The sequence below is a fragment of the Chionomys nivalis genome, chromosome 11 (assembly GCF_950005125.1).
Source record: "Chionomys nivalis chromosome 11, mChiNiv1.1, whole genome shotgun sequence".
In the NCBI taxonomy this organism is placed as follows: domain Eukaryota; kingdom Metazoa; phylum Chordata; class Mammalia; order Rodentia; family Cricetidae; genus Chionomys; species Chionomys nivalis.
The window spans coordinates 16,438,674-16,466,455 of NC_080096.1; the positions used below are offsets into that span (position 1 = coordinate 16,438,674).

The 27,782-nt window shown below is 49.9% G+C and overlaps 1 protein-coding gene across 1 annotated transcript in view; it reads right to left on the reverse strand.

Annotated features, from left to right (window-relative positions):
- The window catches only part of Asap3 (ArfGAP with SH3 domain, ankyrin repeat and PH domain 3), a 40,610-nt gene extending 22,174 nt beyond the window's left edge, over window positions 1–18,436 (reverse strand). Inside the window, exon 1 of the mRNA XM_057784252.1 lies at window positions 18,189–18,436. Coding sequence (XP_057640235.1) covers window positions 18,189–18,317 — 129 coding nt within the window. The 5' untranslated portion in view covers window positions 18,318–18,436. The remainder of the gene's footprint in view (window positions 1–18,188) is intronic.
- Window positions 18,437–27,782: the final 9,346 nt, after the last annotated feature.

Genomic DNA, 27,782 nt, shown 5'->3' on the forward strand with positions numbered 1-27,782 from the left:
TTTAAGAACTGGTGGACGGGGCTGGAGAGATGGCTCAGAGGTTGAGAACACTGACTGCTCTTCCTGAGGTCCTGAGTTCAATTCCCAGCAACCACATGGTGGCTCACAGCCATCTGTAATGAGATCTGGTGCCCTCTTCCGGCCTGCAAGCATACATGGAAGGAATGTTGTACACATAATAAATAAATATTTAAAAAAAAAAAAAAAACTGGTGGACATCTGGATTTCTTTTGACACTAAGAGTCAGTGCTTCTATGCAAAAACCTAAATACAAACTGGGCAAAGATGGAAGAAACCCAGCGCAAAAGAGATGTTTCTGAACTTGGGAAGCCCAGGGGAGTCCTTCAGGCAGCCTGGCCTGTCCAGCCCAAGAAAAGGCCTGAATTCCAACCATTGGCTATGTCCTTTGTGCCCCTCACCCACCCAACCCACACACACAAATATACCACTCTGGCTATTTGCCTATGCTTTCTGCCTATGCAAAAGACCATAGATGGCAGTACCAGGCCATGCCCAGACGCCCTGTCTAGGAAGGCTTTCTGCCTGCACCTCTTCTTGGGTCAGGATGCATCAATAGTACCCATTCTTCATCCTGGTGGCTCTGCAGTGCCAGCTGTGGTCACCATGGCAACCCAGCAAAGGGGCAGAACTACTAGCAGTAAGGCCATGGGAACTGCAGATCATATTTCACTATTAGACACTCCCTCCTTTGGACCATCACAAGACACCATTTTCGTACCTCCGGTGACCTTTTACGGCTACCGCCAGTCAACATCAGCAATTTCTCACTGCCTCTAAATTTGTCATTCTGTTAAGATGACCCTGCAGGTACCCTCCACCTGGAAACCCCTGCTGTAGCGTACAGCTGAAGCAGGAGGTGGACCACTTGCTTTGCTCTGGACCATGGGGATGCCTCCGGAGAGACCAAGTCACAGAATGTTAGAGCCAACCATTAGCTGTAACATTATAGACTGAAAAAATATAAAGCCCAGAGACTTTTCTTCTCTAGTTCTAACTGAAAATACAAACAGACCAAGGGAGAGATCCGAATCAGAACCCACACAGGAGCTAGGGAGATGACTCGGTGGGTAAAGGGATTTGCTATAGAGACGGATGAAACTGAGCCTAGGACCTGTGTGAAGAGAGAACCGATTCAGTCAAGTTGACCTCTGACCTCCACACGTGCCCTATGCCATGCGTGAGTGTGCACACATGCATATGTATGCATACATAACATACATAAATATAAATTTAAAAATAAGAAGAAAGCAATCAGCCATGAGTTGTGCACACCTTTAACCTCAGCTGGTGGCAGAGGTTACACTCCCACTCCCCCATCCCTTCCCCCCTCCTGTGAATTTGACGACATCCTAATCCAGGCCAGCCAGAGCTACACATAACACTTTGTCTCAAAACAAAACAAAAACCAGATAAAGATTTTTTTTTCTTTCAAGACAGGGTTTCTCTGTTTAACCCTGGCTGTCCTGAAACTCACTCCATAGACCAGGTTGGCCTCTTACTCAGAGGTCCGCCTGCCTCTGCCACCCAGTGATAGGATTAAAGATATGCCTGGTTCACTATTCATAAGAAAGCACAGGGCACAGAATGTAAGCGCCCTACCCCGACACCACTCTAATTCTAATGAGGCCATCGAGAAGGGTGCTTGTTTGCTGCTCTCCTTCTGGCAGATGAGTCAGGAAAGTTGCCTAAGCTCATGTCGCACCAACGGCTACATCTCATCCCGGTGACCTAGACCCTGCAGGTCCACAGACTGCGACCAGCACCTCTGCAGTTACACTTACCAACTTGAAAAGCTCTCATATGCTGCCAGCAAGCTCTAGAAAGAAGGAAACAAAAGGGTCCCATAATCTCATTTGCTCTCCCTCTACAACTGCGTATGGCTCTTTCATGCAACAAGCCCCGATCTCTTTCCAAGCATTCCTGGGTTCTGGGCCCCTCCCAGCCTTTCCCAGATCTCTAACTGTTGTGGGGAAGGTCATGGAAGCCTTGCCTCTCAAAATGAGCTCTGGGAAGGGTGAATTCTGACTCCTTTGATCTTAGACTGATGTTCACAGGGAAGATTAAATTACATGTTCCAGGTATGAAACATGGTCATTAGAGTAGGTTATTTGAATGCCCAAACCAAATTACACTAAACACATTGAGTAAATAATGTAGAAACTCCAGGCAAACAGTCCCAGCCGAAGTGAGTCTCTAAAGAGAGAGAGAAAGAGGAAGGAATAGAAAAAAGGATTTTTGTTTGTTTGTGTTTGTTTTGAGACAGAGTTTCTTCTCTGGGTAGCCCTGGCTGTCCTAGAACTCACTCTGTGGACCAGGCTAGCCCTAAACTCAGTGATCCACCTGCCTCTGCCTCCTAAATGCTGGGATTAAAAGTGTGCGCCACCACTGCCTGGACTTGAGATGAGGGGAAATTTTAAACTTTTTTTTTTTTTTTTTTTTCGGTGCTGGGGATCCAACCAAGGTCTTGAGCATGCTAAGGAAGTGTTTTACCCTGAGCTACACCCTCACTCCTAGAGAGGACATCTCAAGAGTCTTTAAAATACGTATCAACAAATGACATTACATGAACTTTATTTGAGCTCTGATAATTCTAAAGATGTATTTCCTTCAAGACCAGCCTGGTCTACAAGAGCTAGTTCCAGGACAGGCTCCAAAAAACCACAGAGAAACCCTGTCTCGAAAAAACCAAAAAAAAAAAAAAAAAAAAAAAAAAGATGTATTTCCTGTGTATATGGACGTTTTGCCTGATCACCATTCGCAAGCAGTATATAAGGGGGCATCTGATCTTAGGACATTTACTAGAACACCGAGTAGTTGATAATTTAGGGATAATACTGCTAATATTTGGGGAGCAAAGACAGTAATGTAGTTACAGAAATAGCATCCTTACTGCTTAGGGAGGCATACGCAACTACTGAAGGATTAAAATGATAAGATGGGGTTTGTTTCAGAATAAGAGAGATCCTGGCATGGCGGCATCTGGACTCCCAGAACTGAAAAATAGCAGCACTCGGATCAGAAATCCAAAGTCATTGTGGAGTATGTAGTGACATTGAGGCCAGGCTGGGCTACATGAGACCCTGTCTCAAGAAAAACGAACCAAAGAAAACAGAAGACAAACCAAAATAAATGAGAGCTGGAGCCACACATCGCTGATTGCAGCCCTTGTGAAGCAGCAGCAGCATGGTCTACACAGCAAGTTCCAGGTCACCCAGGAATACATATGAGACCCTGTCTTAGAGAGAGAAAGGGGAGGCAGGAGATGTGGGCCCGAGAGGAGCAGCAAGGGGTGGATGGAGTTTGGCAACTTGATGCTTCTGTGAATGTTTTAAGTTTCCCCTGAAAAGGAAAAGTTTGGGGGCTGGAGAGATGGTTCAGCAGTTAAGAGGACTGGCTGCTCTCCCAAAGGACGCAGGTTCAATTCCCAGCACCTAAATGGCAGTTCATAGCTGTCTATAACTCCAATTCTAGGGGACCCGACACCCTCCTTCATACAGACATACATGCAGGCAAAACACCAATGCACTAAAAATAAATTTTAAGAGAAGGGAAAATTGGGGGCTGAAAGGTGAAAGAATGAGACACTCGCTGAAATCGGTGAGTAAGCTAAGAGTAGGCTGGGGGAGTTCTACAAAGCAAATAAGTTAAAGAAGACAAAAGGGTTCTCGCAGCAGCAGCAAAGCTGAGCGCTGCTGCGGGAGTAACCGGAAACTGGCTAGGCCACTTCAGCGCTGTGCAATGAGCCTGCCCATTTCAGCTTTCAATAAGACAGAATGGAGTCTGGGAGACTCTGGGGCCCAGGCCTGGTGGGAGGGTCCCAGGGGAGACAGGGAGGCAAAGAGGTAGCCCTTGATAGAGGAGACAGTAAGTCACAGAGTGCAAGGCAGAGCCAAGAGATTGCTTTATTCCTGGCCTAACTCTTCTCAGGCCTGGCGACTCTCAGCAAGTCCCTAGTCCCTCTGGGCTGCCAGCTCCCCCACACAATGATCTCAACCACTCCCTTCTCACTGAAGATGGAACTAACCGTGGAAAGCTGCACCTGTGGTTTGTGTATGAGTGATCTAGGCCGGCCATATTGGGTACTAATTTCGCTCCTGATCCAGCAGATCTCAAGAGAAACTGAGAACCTAATGAGACCCTGCCTGGGTGGCTGGCACAGCAGAGATGGAAAGGGTGGGCCTAGAAACTTGGCCAGCCTCCTACTTCTGGGGTAACCCCAGCTTAGCTCCACCACCAAGGGCTGACTGAGGGCCCCTGGAAAACTGACCGGGGGCACCTCAGTCGTGATGAGTGCCTGCTGCTAGTGATGGAGGATGAGACTATCCCTTCTTTGGATACTCGGGTGTAAAGACAGAACATCTGGGGAGGGAGGATGAGTCTCTCCCTGTCTCTGGTGCTTGCAGCTTAGGTAAAGACCAAACACCAGTGAGGAGGTGCCTGCTGAGGGCTTAGGATGCTTGGCAAACTCAGGGTCAGAGCACAGAGCAGCCCTGGACCCTCCCAAGAAAGGGATGCATCTTGAGACCCTGAAATGAGAAGCCACAGGCTGAGCAAAACAAGAGAAGATGATTCTATGGAGGGTGGGGCACCCCTGCCAGGTACACCTGAGCAACAGCCTGAGGTTCCCAGCACTCACAGGGCCAGGGAGGGAGCGTGAGCAGTCAGGCCCCAGAGCTGAGCTGCACAGTGAAGACCGCTGGGAGGATGCGCTGTATGGCAATGAGTGACAAGCCAGCCTTTATTCCCAGCACCAAGGCCACTCTGTATCTCCTATCGAGACCTTTCGCCAAATGCAGGTTTTATAGATGAGGAAACTATGGTCAAGCTGGAAGTTACGGCATGTGCCCAAAGAAGGGCTAGATTCCAGGCAGACAGGCAGATTCGGGGGCCAAGCTTTACCAAAACCCTGGGTTTTACCCTACAAATCATGGAGGCCTAGAGGGCAGCTGCAGCCGACGTCCAGGTAGGAGACGGGGAGGTCAGCCGGGTCCCTGGGGCAGTACAGGGTGACAGGAGTACAGCCAGCGCTGGCCTGGAGCAGATTACCCAACAGGAAGGACGCAAATTCCAAACTAGCTCCAGAGCCTGCACCACTGTAAAACCGCCTGCTGCCCCACTCGAGGGTTGCTGGCTTCGGGGCAGGGCCTCGCAGGCTCCATCTCGCTGTAGGTCTGTAGGTCGTCATTAGCCTCCCCGTTTCACAGAGCACGGAGGGAGACAGTGAGCTCAAGATCTCTTGCTTCCCTGCGCCAGCAAAGCATGAGGCAAACCCAAGGGGTAAGAATCCCTGCCATCTTTCTTTTTCTCTTCTTCCTTCCATCTCCTTTTGGGGGGTGGGAGGAAGGCCTTTTGTAGCTTAGGGGTGACCTTGAACTTTACCTCCAGAGTGAACCAAGGTTTCATGCATGGGAGGAAAGGACCCTACTGGGCCTTCTCTCTAGCCCTATCCTCTATCCTCCCCTCCAGGTCCTCCCCTTCTTGCTGTCTCTTTTGAGTCAGAGTCTTTCTTATTCTAGAACCCAGACTAGCTGCACACTCATAGCAATCCTCCTGCCTCAGCCCTTCACATTCTGCGATTATAAGCATGTGCCACCAAACTCCCACAGTTGATTTCCCGATCATCTTTTCTAAAGAGCATCAACTCTTCTATCAGAGATGTCTTCAGGGGCAACACAGGAGCGCAGAGCGACCAGCCTCCCAGAACACATACATGTTCAACACCACCTGACCCAGTGACTCGGATTGGAGGCTGGAGGGGTGGGGTGAGGCACTGAGGTTCTAGCCTGCCCCCTCTGTGTACCCCGAGAAAGCTCCTTCTCCTCCTGAACTTCAGTTTCCTCATCTACAGTTTAGATCTGACAGGTGGGAGTTCTTAAGCCCACTCCAAGGGATGTCTGTAACTCAGAGCTGAGTTTGTGATGTCCTGCAAGGCTGCTCCAGGCTGGCCAGCCTCAGACACACACGCCCACCAGGGACTTCACCCAGTGTTCCTGTGTCCTGGGCCTGAGTGTCCTGCTGAGCAGTCAGAAGGTGCTCAAGGAGAGCAGGGTCCAACCCCCTGCCTCGCACAGCCCTGGCCGGTAGAGTGGTTTTGCCCAGTCTCCCCCATGCCTGGGCCTCCCACTTCGGAGCCCCTCATCTGGAATGAAGAAGCTGGGCGGTGACAGGGAAGACTCCTGCTGGCTCTGCCATTTATTATTTCAGGATTCTGGTTGCCTTCCTTCCTGCAAGAACGGAGCCTGGAGCCCCAGCTGGCTGCTGTGTGCCCCTGTGCACCCCAGGTGGGGCCTCTGTGGATGGTTCCCAGCCTGGGCAGCAGGCCAGCCTGGCCAGCTCAGTCCCTCCACTGCCCCTTGAGGGGTAGCTGGAGGCGGAGAGGAAGAGGGGCTACAGGAAGGGAGCCACACCCTCCCCCACATGGAGGCCTCAACAAACCCCAAGTTTCCTGGCTGGGATTTTCCTCAGGAGACTTCTCGGCAGCGATGAGCTAAGAGAGCAAGAACTTTGCTGGACTGATGGCTGAAGATTCCCGAAGATTCCCAGCCGACCCCTGGCTGCCAGCCCTGGATTCCACCCAGCCGAGAGAGAAAGCCTGGTCTGCTGGACAGAAAAGCAAGAGGTCTGGAGCCTGGAGCCCTCTGGCCTCGACTGGTAGCCAGGACAACACCCACCGCCCGCTCTTCACCATGAGCCCCTCTGGCACCAGCTATGAAGTCCCTGGCAGTTTCCTGACCATACTGAGCTGTATCCAGTCACCTCAGCTGCTCCCTCTGCCTGGAGGACTCTTCCTCCTTCTGGAAACAATCATCCTTCCTGAGTCAGGAGGAGGGTCACCCCAATGCCCACCACGGCAAAACTGACCTGCCCCGGCTTTGGCCATTCAGTGCCAGCTACAGGCTTCTAACAGAGTCCTTACCGTCCTGTGTTCATATATGTGACCTTGGGGGTGAGACTGGACACGTGTGGAAGGGAGTGTGTGCACAGGTGGAAGCCAGGGAAGGGCACCAGATGCCCCATTCTCTCACTCTCTGCCGTATTTCTTTGAGACAGGGCCTCTCACTGAACCTGGAGGGAGGCTGGCAGCCAGTAAGTCTGGGCAAGGTCCCTGTCTCTGATTCCCGCAGTGCTGCGTGACAGGCACTGGAGTGATCACGCTCAGCTTTTTATCTGGCCTCTGGGATTTGAACTCGGGTCCTCACGCTTGTGCAGCAACCGCTCTTACCCACTGAGCCATCTTTCTAGCCCCCTCCATTGCTTTCGTATATGCATCACCCACCACAGGGATGTCCATTAATACTTATGGAATAAATGAGTGACTGAATTAATTAGTTAGTTAACATTATCAAGGCCCCATAGGAACACACAAAGGCAGCAGGGACTGAGAACTCCAACTGTGACAGTATGATGTCCAAGTTCAGGGTCCAGTCTTCTTAGCCGTGTGATGTAACCTCCCTGAGCCTCCATTTCCCCTGTTGTCAAGGGAGATAATAATGGTCCTTCTCTCAGGGCACTGAACCCCTTCAGCATTTAAGCGAATGCCCTGGGGTGCTGTCCATAGGGAGGGTTTCCTAACGGCTATTATTGTCCAGTAGCTGCTTTTTCAATATCTCCAGGCTTCCCTGGAAAACCACCTAGAGCACTAAACGAAACAAAACAAAAACAGCAAAACAAGCAAACACTGGAGTCTCCCTTGAGGCCCCAAAGACCCTGGGGACAGCACGAGGAGCCAGGCCTCCCCAGCAGAGCGAGCAGGAGCTCAGCTCTGGGCCAGCTTCCCAGGTGCAGATCCTGGCTCTGCCACTTCCTGCTGGTAGAGTAGCCAGATTTAGCAAAGATAAATAAATCCACCACACTCCGCTGGATCCCCATGTCAGACAACTGATGAGCAACTTGGTGGGGTGAAGTGCGGCTCAGGTACTGCAAGGACATCCTGCATGTTACCTGGCAACACGCTTGCTAGGGTACTCTACCCCCACCCCCACCCCCAGCTCTAGAAGGTTCCTTCCTTGGGGAATCACACAAGTGAGTCCGTGGACAACACTTTCCACACCGCCTGATCTGTCTGCTAAGCCAGGCAATGGGACAGGCTTTAAAAGTGCAATCAATGCTAACTGTAAGAAGCCAGACAGAAGGACATATACTATAGGGGTCTATCTTTGAAAAAGGTCAAAAACAGGCGAATCCAGAAGCACAAAGTGACCGGGGTAGGGGTGGGGATGATCGCTACTCAGTACAGGGCTCCTTACTGCAGTGATGTTCTCGAGAATTAGATAGTGGTGATGTCTGTACAACACTGAATTTACTGAAGATCACCAAATTATAGGCTTTGAAATGGGGATATAGCCTAATGGTAGAGTGTCTGCCTAACGTGTAAGGTCTTCATTCAATCTTCCAGTTCTATACAGAATAAAGAATGAATTAAAAAGTACATTTAAAATTATGTGTGTGTGTGAGTGTGAGTATGTGCACATGAGTGTAGCTGTCAGCAGTTGTGAGACCCTTGACGTGGGTGCTGGGAACCAAATGCAGGTTCCTTTGGAAGAACAGTACATATTCATTCTCTCTCTCTCTCTCTCTCTCTCTCTCTCTCTCTCTCTCTCTCTCTCTCTCTCTCTCTTCAATTTTTCCAGACAGGGTTTCCCTGGATCGCCCTGACTGCCCTGGAGCTCTCTTTGTAGACCAGGCTGGCCTTGAACTCAGAGCCGTCTGCCTCTGCCTCTTGAGAGCTGGGGTCAGAGCTATGTGCCACATTGTCTGGCTGCAGTACACTCTTTTAACTCTCCATCCCCTTAAGACATAATTTTTGAAGTGGAGATGTATGTAGCTCAGTAGTAAACTATTAGTGCAAAAAATGTGCAAGACCCTGAGTCCAGTTCTCAGCAGAAAAGATAGAAAGAGAAGAAAGCAGAGGGAGGGAGGGAAAAAGGGAAAGTTAAAAATGGTGAATTTTACGTAATGTAAATTTTTATCACCTCTTTAGATAAAACTACCTAGCGGCACCACCGAGACTGTAATAGGCAGCCGGGCCTGAAACAGGTGAACGGGAGAGCAGAGGGCAGAGCAGAGGAAGACCCCGCCTCTTTAAAACCAGGCTCCAGAGAACTGGGCGCTGTGGTGCACGCCTTTACTCCCAGCACTCAGGAGGCAGAGACGGGTGGATCTCTATGAGTTTGAGGCCAGCCTGGTCTACAGAGCGAGTTCCAGGACAGTCAGAGCTACACAGAGAAACCCTGTCTCAAAAAAACAAAAACAAAAACAAGGCTCCAAGCCAGGCCGGGCAGTGCATACCTATAATCCCAGCACCTGAGAGGCCAAAGCAGAGAGATCATTACAAGTCCAAGGCCAGCCTGGGCTACAAATGAAGACCCTGTCTCAAAAAGCCTAATAGAAAGATGGTAACAAACCAACAGGTTTGGAACTTTGTTCACTGTCTTCTAAATCACGAAGCTCTTTCTGACCTGGTACCAGGACAGCATGAACTGGTCACTCGCGGCGGCTGCATCATGCCTGGCACAGACATCTTTACGTGTCTGTATGCGCCAGGTCTGCGATGGAATACAATGGAATCCTCTCTGACTTACACATGGGGAGCCAGATTCTGAAAGGTAAAGCTATTTGTCTGGGTCACACAGCCAATAACAATTCAAAGCTAGTCTGACCTCACCGACTGCTTGCTACTGAACAGCCAATACCAATTCAAAACCAGTCTGACCTCACCGACTGCTTGCTACTGACTCAGCCTGGCAAATGAATACTGTGGCCATCACAGGTTGACCATGCTTTCAAGGAGGGAGTCCTTCCCCTACCAGATGGAGACCTCTATGACCTCAGAAACTGCCTTTGTACCCACGGGTGTTCTGCAAATACGGTTGAACGGGTCACTAACCTCTAGTAGGCATTCAAAGCTTTCTGATCTACTTGCACATTGACTGCTCAGCCATCTCGAGAATTTCCAAGCGCCTCAGGTCTCGTCCTTAGGGGACTCTGATTCCATAGGGTCAAGATGGAGCCCGAGGTGTGAGAGGTTCTTCAAGCTCCTGTCAGGTGTAGAACTAGCATAGAGGAACCTTCAACAGCTGCTACTAGACCAGCCAGCTCAGTCCTCCACAGAGCCTCTGGTGGCTGGAGAGGCTGACATGACATTCCTGGGGCCTGCCCTGAAGCCAGAGAAACCCTGTATGCTCTCCTGAAAACGCCTCTAAAGGAACGATGTAGTTCAGGTGGTAGAGGGATTGCCTCGCACGCGTGAAGCCCCGGGTTTATTCCCTAACACTGTACAAATTGGACGGAACATGTTTGCAGTCCCAGCACCTGGAGGTTGAAAGGCAGGAAGACCACGAGTTCAAAATCATCCTCAGCTCCATAGCAAGCTCAAGGTCAGCCTGAGCTACAGGAGATTCTGTCTCAGGAAAAAAAAATAGCAAAGTGGGGAGACGGCTCAGTCAGTAAGGCGCTTGCCACGCACAGGCATGAGGACCTGAATCCTGATCCCCGGTGCTCACAGAAATAGCCAGGCACACGGTACTTCTGTAAGTCCAGCACTGTGAGGAAGAGAAAGGCAAATCCCTGGAGGTCACTGGCCAGGAAGCAACGAAAGACCCTATCTCAAAACACAAAGGGCAAGAGCAATTAAGCATAGCTGTCTGAGGTTAGCCTCTAGTCTCCCACACACATATATACAAGATCACCAGCAAACACATTCACACACCCACACCAACATATGCCACCTACCCACCACCCCGCTCACCACCCTCATACATATCACACACGTGCATGCATGCACACACATGTGTGCGCGCGCTAAAATTTAAAACATTAACAAAAGCAAAACTAGGTGATCAAATTGACTTTGAAAGTGCTTCTTCCTTCCAAAGTTTCAGTTTCTATTCCAGATCTGCCTTGTCACTCCAATGACCAGAAACAGCTGGCATCAGCCAAGAAAGGCATACACTTAAGGCTGAACTGTGTGCAGGAGGACAGACTTTGAGACCAGGCTGAGGCTGACCCTCACTCCAGACAGGGACGACTGGGAGGGGCAGGGCTGGGCTCTCAGGTCTTCTCTTCAAAGTAGTGGATAAATCTCCCATAGCCTGTCCACACCTCTCCAGCAGACAGAACAGGACCCCAACACACTCGCCGCTGACCCCCGCAGTGCCGAAGCCATTGGTGGTTTTGCTGTCTGCTTATTTTGCTATAAAGGCACCCTGGAGCTGGCCACCCCTCCCTCCTCCAAACAATCTGGCCGTTCTGAGGTCCTGCAGTCTCCAGATCTCTCCCTACTTCCTTGGAAGCTCCTTTTGGTCTCCTCCATTCTTCTCGGTCCTGCTAGCTCTCCGGACTTCAGCTCCCCAGAGCAAGGGCCTGGAATCCCGCATTCCTCTCCCAGCGGTGATCTCACCGCCAGGATGGATGTAAATGAGATGCACAGATTCAGGGACTTTTGGAGTACCGGGTTATAGACTCCCGGACACCCTACACACTGGTAAACCTGTGCCAGGGACATCTGACATGACACAAGTCTTAGCAGGCCACGTCTCATAAAAGCCAAAGAGGCCGAATTCTTGCTTTTCTAGGCTCCCCTGCACCTAGGCGCAGTTAATAAGAGACTCTCATTGTGGGTCTGAACCAGGAGAACACAACACGGAAAGTCCACTGTGGCGCTGATAAGCAACAGTAGTAACAGTATCCTAGGAACAGTGGCACCTCAAGCTGTGGCATTTAGTGCATGGGGCAATGTCCTGCCAACTTGGCTCTGTGATGTCATTTTGGCTGACCTCTTGCCTGCTGCTCATCCCCGGTTCTCTAGCTTGGGGGAACTTCTGGAAATTACTGAGTTTCCCATCAAGTGAGTTCCTATTCTGTTTAAAAGAGCCTGAGACATAAGAGATCAACTTGCCTCTGCCTCTGGAGGATGCTAGGACTTGAGACATGAGCCACCACTGCCCAGCTTCCCCTCCTTAGCGTTTGAGACAGGATCTCACTGAACCTGGAGTTCACTGATTTAATAGCCTGGCTGTCCAGCAAACCCCAGGAACCCTCCTGTCTCTCCCTCCCCAGCCCTGGGATTACAGGCATGCACTGGCAGGCATGGTATCCAAATTCAGGATACCATTGCTGCTTGTGCAGCAAGCACTTTACCCACGGAGCCATCTCCCCAGTCCCCTAACTTGTTGATAGAGGTCTCTGTGTGCCTCGTTCTGTTGACACAGGGTCTGATTCTGTAGTCGAGGCTGGCCTCTTAACTAGTTATGTAAAACAGGCTGGCCTCAAAAGTTATGGTCTTACTGTCTCTGCCCCACGAGTGCTAAGTAAGCAAGACTTGTCTCCAAAAAGCAAAATAAACTGGGTGTGGTAGCGCACGTCTTTAGTTCCAGCACTTGGGAGGCAAAGGCAGGCAGATCTCTGAGTTCGAGGCCAGCTTGGTCTACAGAGCAAGTTCTAGGACAACCAGGGCTACACAGAGAAACCCTGTCTCAGAAACAACAACAACAACAACTCAAGCTAGGTAATGGTGGTATGCTCTAATCCCAGCACTCAGGAGGCAGAGGCAAGTGGATCTCTGTGAGTTCAAGAACCAGGGCTACATAAATGAGATCCTGTCTTAAAATAATAATAAATAACGATGGCAACAATAATAATAAAAGCCACACACACACACACACAGACACACACACACTACAGCAAAATATAAGTCACTAGTATTGCCTACAAGCTTCCCTGGGACTGCCTCTGCCTACCCTCCTAACTCATCTGGAAGGCAATGACCCCACACTAGGCTTCTCTTCCTTCGGCCTCTTTTCAATGCCACACACACTTCAGGTCCTTTACTGGCAAGGGCCTCTGTTGAAGCTGCTCCCTCCAACTGCAACATCCCCAGACCATTATTCTCTTCTTAGGCTTCATGTTTTATTTATTTGTTACTCAGCCAATCCTTTCTAGGTATCCGCTGTAGTGCTACGAAGGGGTCTGGATGTAGAGGTCACAGTAGAGGACTGTTTGGTACACACGACACCCTAAATTCAAACGCTGGCCACACTGAAAACAGCAAAACCGGGACTATAATACCAAACTTAAGAGTCTAGTCTCGTGCAGGGCGGTGGTGGCGCATGCCTTTAATCCTAGCACTTGGGAGGCAGAGGTAGGCGGATCTCTGTGAGTTCGAGACCAGCCTGGTCTACAAGAGCTAGTTCCAGGACAGGCTACAAAACCACAGAGAAACCCTGTCTCGAAAAACCAAAAAAAAAAAAAAAAAAAAAAAAGAGTCTAGTCTCCAGGAGGAGAAAATATATTCTATAAAGAAACCAGATGTTGTCGGATGGTGGTGGCATCTTTAATCCCAGTGCATAGGGGCCAGGCCAGGGGCTGGTGGACCTCTGTGAGTTCAAGACCAACTTGGTCTACAAGCGAGTTCAAACCCTACCTTGAAAAACCAACCAACCAAACAAACAAACAAAAAAACCCACCCAAATATTAATGAAATAGTTATATAAATAAGTATAAATTTTAGCCAAGCAGTAGTGGTACATGCTTTTTATCCCCAGCACTTGAAAGGCAGAAGCAGGTAGATCTCTGTAAGTTTGAGGCCAGCCTGGTCTACAGAGCGAGTCCTAGGACAACTAGGGCTACACAGAGAAACTCTGTGTTAAAAAAACATAAAACAAAACAAAATAAAAACCAAAAAAAAACAAACAAAATAAATATGTTTTATGTGTGGGACCTGGGAAATATAAGAAAGCTGAGCAGTCAAGCCAGCTGGAGGTCACCACAGTGTTCTAGGGGACAGCTGTGGACCAGGAAGCAATAAGGAAAAGCAGGCAGACTGCAGATACACAGCAGGTAAAATTCATGGCCCTTGGTGAAATGAGCCTCCCAGCTTGTGCAACAGAACCTGGCGGCCAGCCTGAGGAGTTGTGAGTGTGGTCTAAGGAAAACCACTGCAAAACCGCTGGACATGAGAGTCTGGGCTGGGTGAGTCACTGAGGGGCCGGAGGTGACTGAAGTCATGAGCTAGACAGTCCGGAGAGACAGCAGGAAGAGAGATGGTGACCCAGGGCCCAGCCTTAAGGAAGGCCTGGATAAGGGGATGAACTTCCTGCCACCTGCTATCATATGCAATTGCTGCTGAATTTGCTCAACTGTTCCCTGAATGAGTTTTCCAGAAGAGACTGCGCCTAAGGCAGAGACTACATCTCTCTTGTGGAGAGAAGAGCTTTCCCAGCACCTACTACCCAGCCTTGGTAAGGCTGCCTCCTCTAGTACTTACTTGGTCAAGGGTTTTTGATCCCCTATGCCCAGCACAAAGTCCAAGATGCTAAGCATCCCAAACATTCCAATGGGATAATGTGTAACTGTTCTAAACAGGAGGCTCCTGGCAGCATGGGCCTCTCCGCAGAGGCCAGACTACACCAAATAGAGAGAAGCTTCGTGAACATTCCTGGGAGGAGTCTCTGGACCCTGTCCTCCTTCTTTAAGAAGTGTCCTCCTCCCCCAGGACAAAACTGTGGCCATGTTTACCCTGCCTGAGTCTATCCCTCGGTGACCTCTGTTGATGAAACGAGGGGTGGAGACCCAGCTTCTGTAATCAGTCCAAAAGCTGGGCTGGGCTGCTGGGAACTTGGAAGTGGGACATGAGAGACTGGCTGGGTTACCTTTAGACACTGGACCAGTGAGGTCATGTGACCGTGTGGGGCCTATGTAATAAGAAGGGAGCAGAAGCGCTAATCACTGCTACTCGAATGTAGATGGAACAGCTGCCTGAGCCCCTGACTCCTCCCAAGCCTCAACTCCCAGACCATGCTGCATATACCTGGCCTCGCTGTTCAGTTCCAAGAGGCACCTCTAATACTTTAAAACAAGCTTCCTTTCCACAGAAACAGGCTGGAAGAGGGGGGCGAATGGGAAGTCATGAATTTCAGGCCACCCTTGGCTAGACTCTGTCTCAAAATAAACACATGTACATGCACACACACACCAAGGAAAAGGTAATTTTGACCCCATCAGAATTTCAACTATGCACTGTAAGACATGATAGAGATTTTAGGTAAACATTCTCCTAGCCATGACCCTTCCCCCATCTATCAGCTCTGAAGACAAACACGGGGAGCATGCACATGTCCACAGAGACTGCCTCTTGCAGAGCGCAGGTCAAAATGGTCTCCTGGCTTCTCCATCTGCTTCCTTTCAGCCAGTCCCTGAATTTACTCGTGTTCTCTGCTAACCTGGGTTCATCTCTATCTACCTGGAAGTAGAACTTCCTCCAGGAAGTTCCCGTGTTGCTCTGATCCTCACTGGCTCACTCCCTAGTCGCTCCTTTAGCCTCTGACAACACTGTGTCTTTTGCTGGACACTCAGGACAGCTCCTGGCATTCCTGCTTATTACCCTAATACGTGCTGTGTGTCCCCATCCAGTCAGCAAACCAAAGAAGGATCACTATGTCCTCAGTGCCCAGCAGAGAAATCGCAGAGAGAACCATACAAAAACAGCAGCCAGCCGGGTGGCGGTGGCGCACGCCTTTAATCCCAGCACTTGGGAGGCAGAGGCAGGCGGATCTCTGTGAGTTCGAGAACAGCCTGGTCTACAAGAGCTAGTTCCAGGATAGGCTCCAAAACCACAGAGAAACCCTGTCTTGAAAAACCAAAAAAACAAAACAAAACAACAACAACAAAAAAAACAGCAGCCAGCCGGACCTGCCGTGACACACATGGCAACTGCCTTGTTTTCCCTGTGATAATCAACAGGATGATGGCTGCAGGAGGGTCAAGGATGGAAGGGGCCATCTGATGCAGGGATTATTTCAATACTCCTTCATGTCGCACAGAGATTCACAGGGGAAAACAAATCACCTTTAGCAATCCAGTGAGGTTAGGCAGAGAGGAATTAGGAGACTCGGTTTCAAGATGAAATAATTGAGTCTTAAATCAAGACTTCTAGGTCTAGAGGGAGGCCAGGCAGGTGAATGTTGCAAAGAGAGAGTAGAACCAGAGGTTAAGACAATGAGGGAGAAACACCAGCTGCCCCCACTCCCTTGCTCTGGGAGCTCAGGCAGTGTCTGGCCCTCTCGGTGGTATCTGTTTCTCCATCTCAAATGAGAGGAATTGTAGCTGACTTCTCTCTCACAGGGTCCTCCAGCCCGCACACTCTTGGCTCCTATGACCTCTCCCAGGGTCCTTCCCAGTAGGATTGACAAAAAAAGGCTTGCAATTCTAGAACAGAGTCCCGAGTTACTTCCAGGAAACCGCCTAGACCTAGAAGTCTTGATTTAAGAAGCAATAGGAGAAGCAAGCCTGGAGGGAGGTTAGTCATGCCCGGTACTGGAGGGAGAAAAAAAAATATCAAACTGCATGTAAGCATATCATAATAACAGAGAGGCACGACCACAAAACCAACCAGAAGACTCCAGCAAAATATAATTTGAAAGTCAGACTCCTAACTTCTGGGACACTGGAAAGCTGAGGAGAAAAGTTGTGCTTGGGAGCCTCAAGCTTTTCTGCTGCACAAACAATAAACAAAACAAAACAAAAGCTTGCAAGTGCAAGGATCTGGAGGCAAAAAAGGTTGGCTTTTGTCTGCCCTTCGCTGGGGCAAATCTGAGCCCCCACCAGAGCCCACTGGGTTTCCAGACCCAGTGCTGAGACAGTCAGTAGGGTCAGCTGCACAGGCACACAGTCGGAGCAGTCCTGCGCCTCTGACTCAACACTCTAGTGGACAACCTGGAGAAGAGGATGACAGGTAAAATCCCTGAAGATGTCCCGAAACGTGGAGGAGGCACTCCTGAAGACAAGGCTAAGGCTACAGGGTAGCATTTCCCCGGGAATAGCCAGTAAGACACCCCTATTTGTGGTAATGCTTCTGCTCAAGTGATCTTAGCCTCACTGGCTGTCATTTTCATAAAGACATATACTCCTGACCCAGGTATGGTGTGCACCCCTGTAACACCAGCTCTGGAAAGGCCATGGCAGGAGGATCACAGGCTTGAGGCCAGCTTGGACTATCTAGTGAGACGGTCTTAAACAGCAACAAAAACCAAGTATTCCTACTGTGTGCACAAGAAATGAAGCTCCAAGAGATCTGGTCACTTCCTAAAGAGATGTCAATGACCTCGACAGTAACAATTAGCCCCACGTTACAGGCCAGGTCACATGACCGGTCCCACACATCTTGCAAACTGCAGGGCCAGGGTCTGAACACAGGTTAGCATCGCTTGAAATTGACAGTCTGTACAATTCTCTGCCTTCCTTACCAAGGAGGAAAGAGTTGAGACAGTGGTCCAGCCAGACCCGGGAAAGGAAGAAGGGAGATTTCCTAAGACCTCAGCTCTGAGTACTTCCGTGTAGCTTTGTGTCTGCCACACAGAAGGGGCGGCATACTTATGGTGAAGGGTTGGGGGTCCAGAGTACCGCTGAAGTCCAAGATGCCACCCCAGTTTGGAGCATCCTCTCGAACACAGCTGTGGCACATTATCCTCTTCTGGCTGCAGACCACAGACTGTCTGCTCCAGCATATTCCTTACGGATGCAAAGCTGAAAGGAGTTCAGAGAAGAGGAACGAACTCCAGTGAGCATGGGAATGGGGTGGGGCAGCCCACAAGGGCGAAAGAAAGGGCCTGGGACACTCTGCCTGGAAACACAAAGAGGAGAAGGGAGGGGAGAGGAGTCTATAAACTTGCCCGCGACAGCCAAGGTGAACCCCGGCTCCTGGCGCCTTCCCATTCGCATTCATTCCACAAGGCGAGCCAAGTCTCTGAACAAGCAGCCAAGAGGAGGGGGCCACCTCTCTCCTAAAGTCAGGGAGAGGTAGTTTCAGGACTGAGCCTGCTTCTCGGAAAGGGACTGACCTGGGGGATTGCATATTTGTGGGACTCCAAAAACGAAAACACAGAGCTATAAGCAAACGAGCAAATACACATATGATATGATGGGCAGGTCGCCCAAAGTATTTGAGAGATGTGCCTCGACATGTAGGAGTCTCTGTCGAGGTGACCCTCTGGTCCTCTCTTCCAGGTTCCTCCGTGAGGAGGCAGATGTTTGAGATGAGCTAGGTTCCCACAGATCCAGGAGGGGCGAGTTTCTGGAGTGCAGCAAAGAGCCATCGTAGCTCCGAGTACTCCGGCAAAGGTCAAACCCAGGCCCCGAATTGACTTGAGCTCCCTCCCGCCTGGGCCCCTCACCTCCTCCCGTGCCAGCGCCGCCCCCCGGCACCGGGGCATCTTGGCCGCGAAAGCGGCTGCCCCGGTTGGGGAGCTGAGGTCCTCCGCAGTGACGGCCAGGAACTCCGCGACACTGAGCTGCTCGGGCATGGCGGGCGCGGGGCGGAGACGCCGAAGCTGCCTGAGCCGGGCGCGGGAGACGCTGCACTTAACCGCGCTGGGCTGGCTGCACCGCGCAGGGCCGGCCCCCACTACCCGCAGCGTCCCGGTCCTGGCCTCCTCACGCCCTGCCCCCTGGCCCGCCCCGCCCCGCCCCTAACTTCCCCGCCACGCCCCGTTCTCCTAGCCTTCCTCTTCGGCCACGCCCCTGACTCGCTCGTCTAACTCCCTAGCCGCGCCCCCGAATGCCTAGGCTAACTCCTTGGTCCTGACTCAGTTCCTCACCCTAACTCCATGACCACGCCCCCATGCCCTTCTCTAACTCTCCGGCCACACCCCAGCCGCGCCCCTAACTCCCTGGCCACGCCCTAGTCCCCCGCATCGGCCCCACTCCGCCCTGTCTCTATGACCTACAGTGGGGGAGCGCTTTCCCCGGGACCCAACTCTCAACTCCCAGGCCCCGCCCCCAACCGGCTGCCCTTACTTCTTAGCCACGCCCCCAAGGACTACCAGCCTCTGAGAGCTGCACGCATGCCCGCAGCTTGACTGGCTGACCCCGCCCTCGCGACCCTGCATCCTCCAGCCCCGCCCCCTAACTCTGTGCCCCGCCCGCCGCGGTCTTCGTGGCGGCTGAACGGGTTTGCTTCTCTTTCTGCCTGAACGCTGTCAATAAAGATAAGGTCTGCACCACCAGGCCACAGAAGATCTTCGCCGTCACCCATCCATGTGCCACTGAGTCAACTGCCTCTCTGGTTTCTAAAAGTAATTTGTGCGTTTGGGCTCGTGTCATACTCTAGAGTATATTTAAGTAGAAATGGGAGAGGGATATATTATTTTTATTTTATGTGCATCTGTGTTTTGCGTGCGTGTATGTCTGTGTGAGGGTGTCTGATCTTGGAGTTACAGACAGGTGTGAGCTGCTATGTGGGTGCAGGAATTGAACCGGGGTCCTCTTTTTTTTTTTGGTTTTTCGAGACAGGGTTTCTCTGTGGTTTTGGAGCCTGTCCTGGAACTAGCTCTTGTAGACCAGGCTGGTCTCGAACTCACAGAGATCCGCCTGCCTCTGCCTCCCGAGTGCTGGGATTAAAGGCGTGCGCCACCACCGCCCGGCCCGAATCGGGGTCCTCTTAACCGCTGAGCCATCATCTCTCCACTCCTTTGGCAAAGTTTCTTAATTCCACCTGTGGCCAGGGGCCCTTCCCACTGCCTGGCGTCCACCTATCTACCTTCCTCATCCATCTCCTTGGCTTTTTCAGGGGCTTCTTCTTGCCATCTTCACCGCCCAGCCTGACGCCTGACACCTGTGGCCTCAGCATCTGCTTCAGGCTCTGCCCCATGCTGAGTGCCTCTTTCCTTCAGCCTCTGAGACTCTTTCCCATCTCCATTTCCTTCCTGATTATCTATCTAGGCTGCCTCTTTCTGGACCAGGCTGGCCTCGAACTCACAGAGATCCACCTGCCTCTAGCCTCCTGAGTGCTGGGATTAAAGGTGTGCACACTGACACCCAGCTCTTGGTGAGGTTTTTTTTTTTTTTTTGGTTTTTCGAGACAGGGTTTCTCTGTGGCTTTGGAGCCTGTCCTGGAACTAGCTCTGTAGACCAGGCTGGTCTCGAACTCACAGAGATCCGCCTGCCTCTGCCTCCCGAGTGCTGGGATTAAAGGCGTGCGCCACCATCGCCCGGCTGGGTGAGTTTTATTTGCTTGCTTTTCCTTTGTTTTGAGGCAGACCTTCCTGGGACTGCTGCTCCCCCTCCTCTCCTTCCCCTCCCTCCTTCATCACCTGTCCCCGATGTCTCTTGAACTCACTAGGCACACACTCCTGCCCCAGGACCTTAGAACTAGCCTCTTCCCCAGCATGGAATTCGCTTCCCGCTGGTTGCCTTCCTCTTTGTTTATTTGATTTTGAGATTTTTTCAAGGCTTGAACGTTTCTTTTTTTTTTTTTAAAGTTTTCTTTTTCTAAAGATTTATTATTTATTATGTATGCAGTATTCTGCCTATATTCTGCCTGCAGGCCAGAAGAAGGCACCAGGTCTCATTACAAATGGTTGTGAGCCACAATATGGTTGCTGGGAATTGAACTCAGGACCTCTGGAAGAGCAGTCAGTGCTCTTAAACTCTGAGCCATCTCTCCAGCCCCCTTGAATGTTTCAAATGTAACCATAATGCTTATCCGGGCCATCTTGATTAAAACTCACCACCTGCAGCCTCCCTCACCCCGCTCTCCACATTCCACCTCTCCGTCATCTTAATCCTGCTGCTTCCGCCCCCCCCCCCCCCCCGATCCATTACTTTTAGTATGCTAGGTTTTGGGTATGGGTTTGCTTTTTGCTTTTTTTAAATTAATATGTATGGATGTTTTTGCGTGTCTGTATGTCTGGGTACCATGTGAATGATGCTGGGTGCTCTTGGAAGCCACAGGAGGGTATCAGATCCCCTGGAATTAGAGTTACAGATGGTTGTGAGCCACCATATAGCTCCTGGGAATTGAACTCAGGTCCTCTGCAAGAACAAATGCTCCTTAACCACCAAGCTGTCTCTCCAGTTCCTTTAATTTTATTTTTAAAAATTTACAATTTGTGTGTGTGTGTGTGTTCTCACACACATGTGTACACATGCATGACACTGAATTCCTGAGGTCAGAGGACAACTTTCAGGAGTTGGCTCTCTCCTTCCCACGTGGGTGTCTATTTATCTTCAGACAGGGTTTTCTCTAGACTCAGACTTACTGTGTAGCCGTGGGTCACCTTGGACTCCTGACTCACATGCCTCCATCTTCTGAATGCTAGGATTGCAGACTCGTGCTGCACACCGGGTTTATCTGATGCTTCCTGCCGAGCACTGTAACTGCATGACACCTCCGAGGCCTGCCTGTCCAGGACAACACTGCTTGCTTACTTGCGTTCCTCTCCTCCTCCTCCTCCTCCTCCTCCTCCTCCTCCTCCTCCTCCTCCTCCTCCTCCTCCTCCTCCTTCCTCCTCCTCCTCTTCCTCCTCCTCCTTCTTCTTCTCTTTCGAGATAGAGTTTTACTATGTAGCCCTGGATGGCCTGGAACACACTAGATACACCAGACTGACCTCCACCTCCTAAGAGATCAGCCTGCCTCTTCTGGGATTGAGTCATGTGCCACCATGCCTAGCTCATGCTGCTGACTTATGAGCCTCCCTGTTACTGTTTGCCCCTCTACTACCACGTAAATTCTGTCAGGAAGGAAAAGGGATTTGTTTTGGTTAGGGCTTTGTGGGAAACCAGGCTAGCGTCCAGAGGCACAGACGGCCTGGGGTTGAATCCTGTCTTTGCTATCTGCCTCTCTCTGCCTTACATAAATAGCTCCGTTTCTGTGGGTCCCAGTTGCCTCTCCTCTCCCAGGTGGAATGAGGATGCCCTCCCTCCTAGGGTGGTCAAAATGAGGAGATACAAAGAATGCAGAGTTTAGCCACAGCACACCCTCACTTGTGTATCCATTGTCCCCGCAGCCGATACACAGTAGGTATGTATGCAATGAACATGACACGGTGTGCTAGTTTACATGTCAAGGTCAGGTGGCCCATGAGCAGAAACGGCAGAACTCAAGTCCAGGCTTATTTGATGTCACTCTCTGCTGTCATGTGATTTACCTTCTGGAAACATGTTCTAGGTTCATCTCCAGGCCGTAGGTAGTTCATATCTCTCGTGCAAATGAGAACTGAGTTCAGGAAGGAATGGCAGCAAAGAGGCACCTCAGCCGGATGATCTGAGCTATGCCTTTGCACACCTGTAGCACGATTAATAAAAACCCAGAGACAGATATTGGGGTTCAACCTGAAGGTCAGAAAAGCAAAACAGCCAGCCACTGGCTCTTTCCTCAACCTCAGTCCAAAATGGCGATCCTGGCTCCAGGAGTCTCAACCGTGTGTGAGAGCTGTCTCCTCCCGTCTTACATTCCTCTCTAGTGCTGGGATTAAGAACCTGCACACTATCACCTGTTACTCTGGTAAACCAGTATAGCTCCTGGGATTAGAGATGTGTGTCACCACCGCCAGGTCTGTAACTCTCTGAACTTCAGGCCAGCTTTATTTATTACAATACAAATGAAATATCACGACACACACCACTCCCAGCATCGTCTTGATCCGATGTGATCTGCCTCTCCAGTCTCTCAGGAGGAAAGAACAAACCTCCATGTAGCTCCCGAGGGCAGGAGACTGCCCCTGATTGCCCTTCTCACCTCCTGTTCCTGTGCAGCCTGTCCCTTCTGCCTGCATTATTTCCAGTTTCTTTTCAGCTTCATGGCTCAAATGCCATACATTTTACTGCCCCCAAGAAGCCTTCCCTCGTGTCCTGGGATGTTTTGATGCCCTTCCCATAGGTCCTTGTGCTTCTACAAACCCATGAAAGAAAATGTCTACAGAGAAAACGCAGAGCACCAAATTTTAAAATGTCTGTCAGGGGCTGGAGAGATGGCTCAGAGGTTAAGAGCATTGCCTGCTCTTCCAAAGGTCTTGAGTTCAATTCCCAGCAACCACATGGTGGCTCACAACCATCTGTAGAGGGGTCTGGTGCCCTCTTCTGGCCTGCAGGCATACACACAGACTGAATATTGTATACATAATAAATAAATAAATAAATATTTAAAAAAAAAAAAAAAAGTCTGTCAGGGCTGGAGAGCTGGCTCAGTAGTTAAGAAGGCTTTGCCAGGAGACCAGGGTTGGGTTCCCACCAACCACTTCAGGCAGCTCACAGCCACAGCCTGTAACTCTAATGCCAGGAGATCCAACACCCTCTCCTGTCCTCCATGGGCACCTGCACACGTGTGCACATAACTACACACAGACACATAATTTTAAAAACATCTCTTAATGAGAGGGTATGCATGTCAAGCCATTTACACGGCCATAGTTCCCAAGAAGGGGATTTTCATGTTCCCAGGGCATGAAATACTAATAATGAAAGTGAAATCATTTACCCAAGATGCACTTTGTGTTGATACGTTCCCAAGCCCATGCCATACAATTCTCTCACTTTGCTTTCTTGTTTTTCCTTTACACCCTGCCTGCTGAAGCATAGATAGATGCCCGCCTCTCTTTGCTCCCTAATTCCCTGGCCTCAAGTGTTGTGTGGGATTTCTGTCCAAGAAACTGAAAATTCACTTTCCAGGGCCCCGTGATCTTTGTATGTCCTCAGCTCAAGCCATTATCTGACCCCAATCTTCAAATCTCAGTTCTTAAATTCCCTTAAGAGAGAACTAGCTATTCCCAACCTGAAAGAGACAGAGCACGAGCCGAAACTTGGGCACTATAGTTGGTGCTGTGGCGCCACCTAGCGTTGGATAGTGCACGCTGGAAAGCGGAGCACAGTAGCCTTGAGTGCCCACTAGAGTGGGCCAGAGTTCTGTAGAGAAGACCTAGAAGAAAGGTCACCCACACCCCACAGAGCAGATGCGATAATCTTCGTGCACTCACGGGAAATTTCCAGAGGACAGTATGAATGGATTTCTTACTTCAAAAATCAGATTCCCGGGGCTGGAGAAATGGCTTAGAGGTTAAGAGCACTGGCTGCTCTTCTGGAAGAACTGAGTTTAATTCCCAGCACCCACATGGCAGCTCACAATTGCCTCTGATTCCCATTCTAGATGATCCAGCACCCTCACACAGACACATGTGCAGGCAAAACACATAAAATAACAATAAATAATTTAAAAAATCAAGATTCCCAAAGGGTCAGGAAACCCATGAACACTTGGAACCTTCTAAACTTGTTTGGTAAATACATAAACACGTCTGATATATAAATGTAAGGCACCACCACAGTTCTTAAGAATAAGATTTAGGGCCAGGCGGTGGTGGCACACGCCTTTAATCCCAGCACTCGGGAGGCAGAGGCAGGAGGATCTCTGTGAGTTCGAGGCCAGCCTGGTCTACAAGAGCTAGTTCCAGGACAGGCACCAAAAACTACAGAGAAACCCTGTCTCGAAAATCCAAAAAAAAAAAAAAAAAAAAAAGAATAAGATTTAGGGTGCCAGGAGGGTGATTCAGCAGAAGAGCACTGGCTGCTCTTCCAGAGGTCCTGAGTTCAATTCCCAGCAACCACACACCAGATCACAACCATCTGTAATGAGATCTGGTGCCCTCTTCTGGCGTGTGTAAATACACACAGGCAGAACACTGTGCATATAATAAATAAATCTTCAAAAAAAAAAAAAGAATAGGACTTAGAAGTCAGGCAGTAGCGGCATGCGCCTTTAATCCCAGCACTCGGGAGGAGGCAGGTGGATCTCTGAGTTCGAGGCCAGCTTGGTCTACAGAGTGAGTTCCAGGATAGCCAGGGCTACACAGAGAAACCCTGTCTTGGAAAAAACAAAAACAAACAAACAAAAAAAACAAGATGTAGGATTTAGAGTCAGTGCGGGAGAAAAGCACTTGCTTTCTGCCAAACTTGAGAAATAGAAGCAGGCAGGTCTCTTGAGAGTTGGAGGCCAGCTTTGTTTACATAGAGTTCGATGCCAGCCAGGGCTACATAGTGAGAGCCCAGCTCTCAAACAAACAAAACAAGAAAAACCAACAAACAATGACAGCTATGAAAGCCTGAAGATCGGAGTTTGATCCCTAGAACCCCTGTACAGCTGGAAGGAGAGAATGGGACTCCACAGCCTGTCTCCTTACTTCCACACACATCATGCACACTGTGGCACACATGTACACGTGCGCGCACACACACACAAATAACTAAACTGTAAAAGAAAGATGTTTATGATTTTTGTATTGTTAAAAAAGATTTATTTTGGGCTGGAGAAATGGCTCAGTGGTTAAGAGCATGACTGTCCTTCCACAGGACCCGGGTTCAATCCCAGCACCCACGTGGCAGCTCACAACTGTCTGAAGATCCAGTTGCAGGGGATCTGACACCTTCACACCAATGCACATAAAATAAAGTTAAATAAACCATAAAAAATATTTAAAAAAAAGATTTATTTTATGCGTAGGAGTGTTTCGCCTGCATGTATGCATGCACCACATGTGTGCCTGGGGCCTATGGAAATCGTAAGAGGGCATAAATCTCTTGAAACTGGAGTCACCATGTGGATGCTGGGAACCTAACCCAGGTCCTCTGCAAGAAGAGTAAATGTTCTTAACCGCTGAGTCCTCTCTCCAGCCCTCAGCAGCTAATCTTTTAAAAGGGATTGAGTGACTGGGGGTGAGGCTCGATTGCTTGCCTCAGAGCCCTGAATTCCATCCCAGCACTGAAGAAATTTCACAAAAAAGAGATGTGTGAGTTGGGAGGTGGTGCCTGCTTTTAATCCCAGCACTGGGGAGGCAGAAGCTGACAGATCTCTATGAGTTTGAGGCCAGCCTGGTCTACAGAGCGAGTTCCAGGACAGCCAAGGCTACACAGTGAAAACCAAAAATACATAAACAAACTAAATAAACAAATAGTATGAATAGTATGCGGTGCTTTTTTTTTTTTTTAAATGAGAATAATGTTTGTAAACCCAGCATTGGAGTTTGGAGGAGGATCATAAATACAAGGTCACCCTCTGCTATAGAGAGCTTGAAGCAAGCCTGGGCTACATGAGACCCTGTCTTTAAAAAGGTAAAACTGGGGCCGGCTCAGTGGTTAAAAGTGAATACTGTTCTTGCAGGGTACCCAAGTTTGCTTCCTAACACCCATTCTAGGGAGTTCATCACAGCCTGTAACTCCAGTTCCAAGTGGTCTGATACCCCGCTGACCTCATATATATATGGAATTCCTATATATATTAGGAATAATGATGACAATAAGTTTTTAAAAGAAGGTGAGAGGGATCGGGGTGGCGTGGGTATACTAGGGCATGAAATAATAATGAAAATGATATTTATCAAAACCTTACTTTGTGCCAGGTGGGGTAATACATGCTTTTAATCCCAGCACTAGGGAGGCAGAGGCAGGTGGAGTTAAAGGCTAGGACAGTCAGAGCTAAAGAAAGAGATGCTCTCTGCTCACAAACAGACAACAGACCCTTACTTTGTGTAGGTCCTCTTCACACATCGCTTAGGAGTCCTCAAAAAGATAATTTATCCAAAGGTTGGTTAATACAGCTCAGAATGCTGGGGTAGGTGAAGGCCCGGCCTAAATTATTTAGCTGGGAAGTGAAGAAACCGTCAACCTGGCTGTGACTAGAGCCAGTGTCTGAGCTTCAACTCCCCTGGCAAAGAAGGAGATGGATCATCAAGCTTGCTTACTCCCCTGATCCTGTCCTAGCTGTGTAACTTCAGGAAAGTAAATTCACCTTTCTGAGCCTCACTGGACAGAATCACACTTCTATGTGGGTTTTGAAAGAATGAACTAAAGCCGGGCAGGGGTGGCGCACGCCTTTAATCCCAGCACTCGGGAGGCAGAGGCAGGTGAATCCCTGTGAGTTCGAGGCCAGCCTGGTCTACAAGAGCTAGTTCCAGGACAGCTAGGACTGTTACACAGGGAAATCCTGTCTCGAAAAAAAAAAAAGAACTAAAACTGGCTTCCAAGAAGGGGCTGCCCCTCGCAGTGACCACTAGGTGGCAATAGTGCTCACCCTGGGTGAACAACTGCTGACTCAGCAACCAGACTAAGATCTCCAGATAACATCCTCAGAGGGTGGCCTATAACTCTCCATCCTCCTGCCTCAGCCTCTGCAACCACACCTAGTTCCTAGTGGTCCTGTTCATGAAGGGACCACGTACTTCTGAAAGGATGGGTGGCCTTGCCTAGCGCAACACAGCCAGCAGCCAACAGACCCAGCAGGTACCCTCCTGCTTCCACTCAGCTGGGGCCCTCTGAACTCTGCTGTGAGCGTCCATCTTGGTCCGTTTTCTGTAATTAAGCCGTCACGTTTCTGTAAGGAGGGAAAATCGACGCACAGGAATGCACGCCTTATTGAAGATAATACCTTTTCACAGTCTCCCGTCCGAGCGAGATGTCTCAGACAGAAGTCGTTAACATGAACGGCCTGAAAAGATGCCGCTGTACAAAGTAGGAGGGCTGCGTTCAGAACCGAGGCTGCCTCCAATCAGTGATGGCGTCCCACGTAAAGTCTGTGCCAACCTACAAACTGTGTGGTTTGGATTAGAATTGGCTGTAAACACCACGAAGGGAGGCACCTAATAGGTGCAGGCACATAGTAGGTATGCAGAAAACGTCTGTGAGTCTGGTGTGATTTGTGATCCCAGCTATTCTGCAACCTGAGACAGGAGGATTACAAATTCAAAGCCAGTATGGGCAATTTTTAGCAAGACTGGAAACAGTGGGGGAAAAAAAGATGGGGTGCCTGGGACTGTAAGTTAGTGCTCAAATGTTTGATTAGCATGTGAGACCCTGAGTTTGAGTCCATATTCTGGAAAAAAAAATTGCCTGACAGGGGTGGCACACATCTCTAATCCCAGCACTTGGGAAACAAAGGCAGGCAGATCTCTGTGATTTTGAGACCAGTCTGGTCTACAAAGTGAGTTCCAGGACAGCCAAGGCTA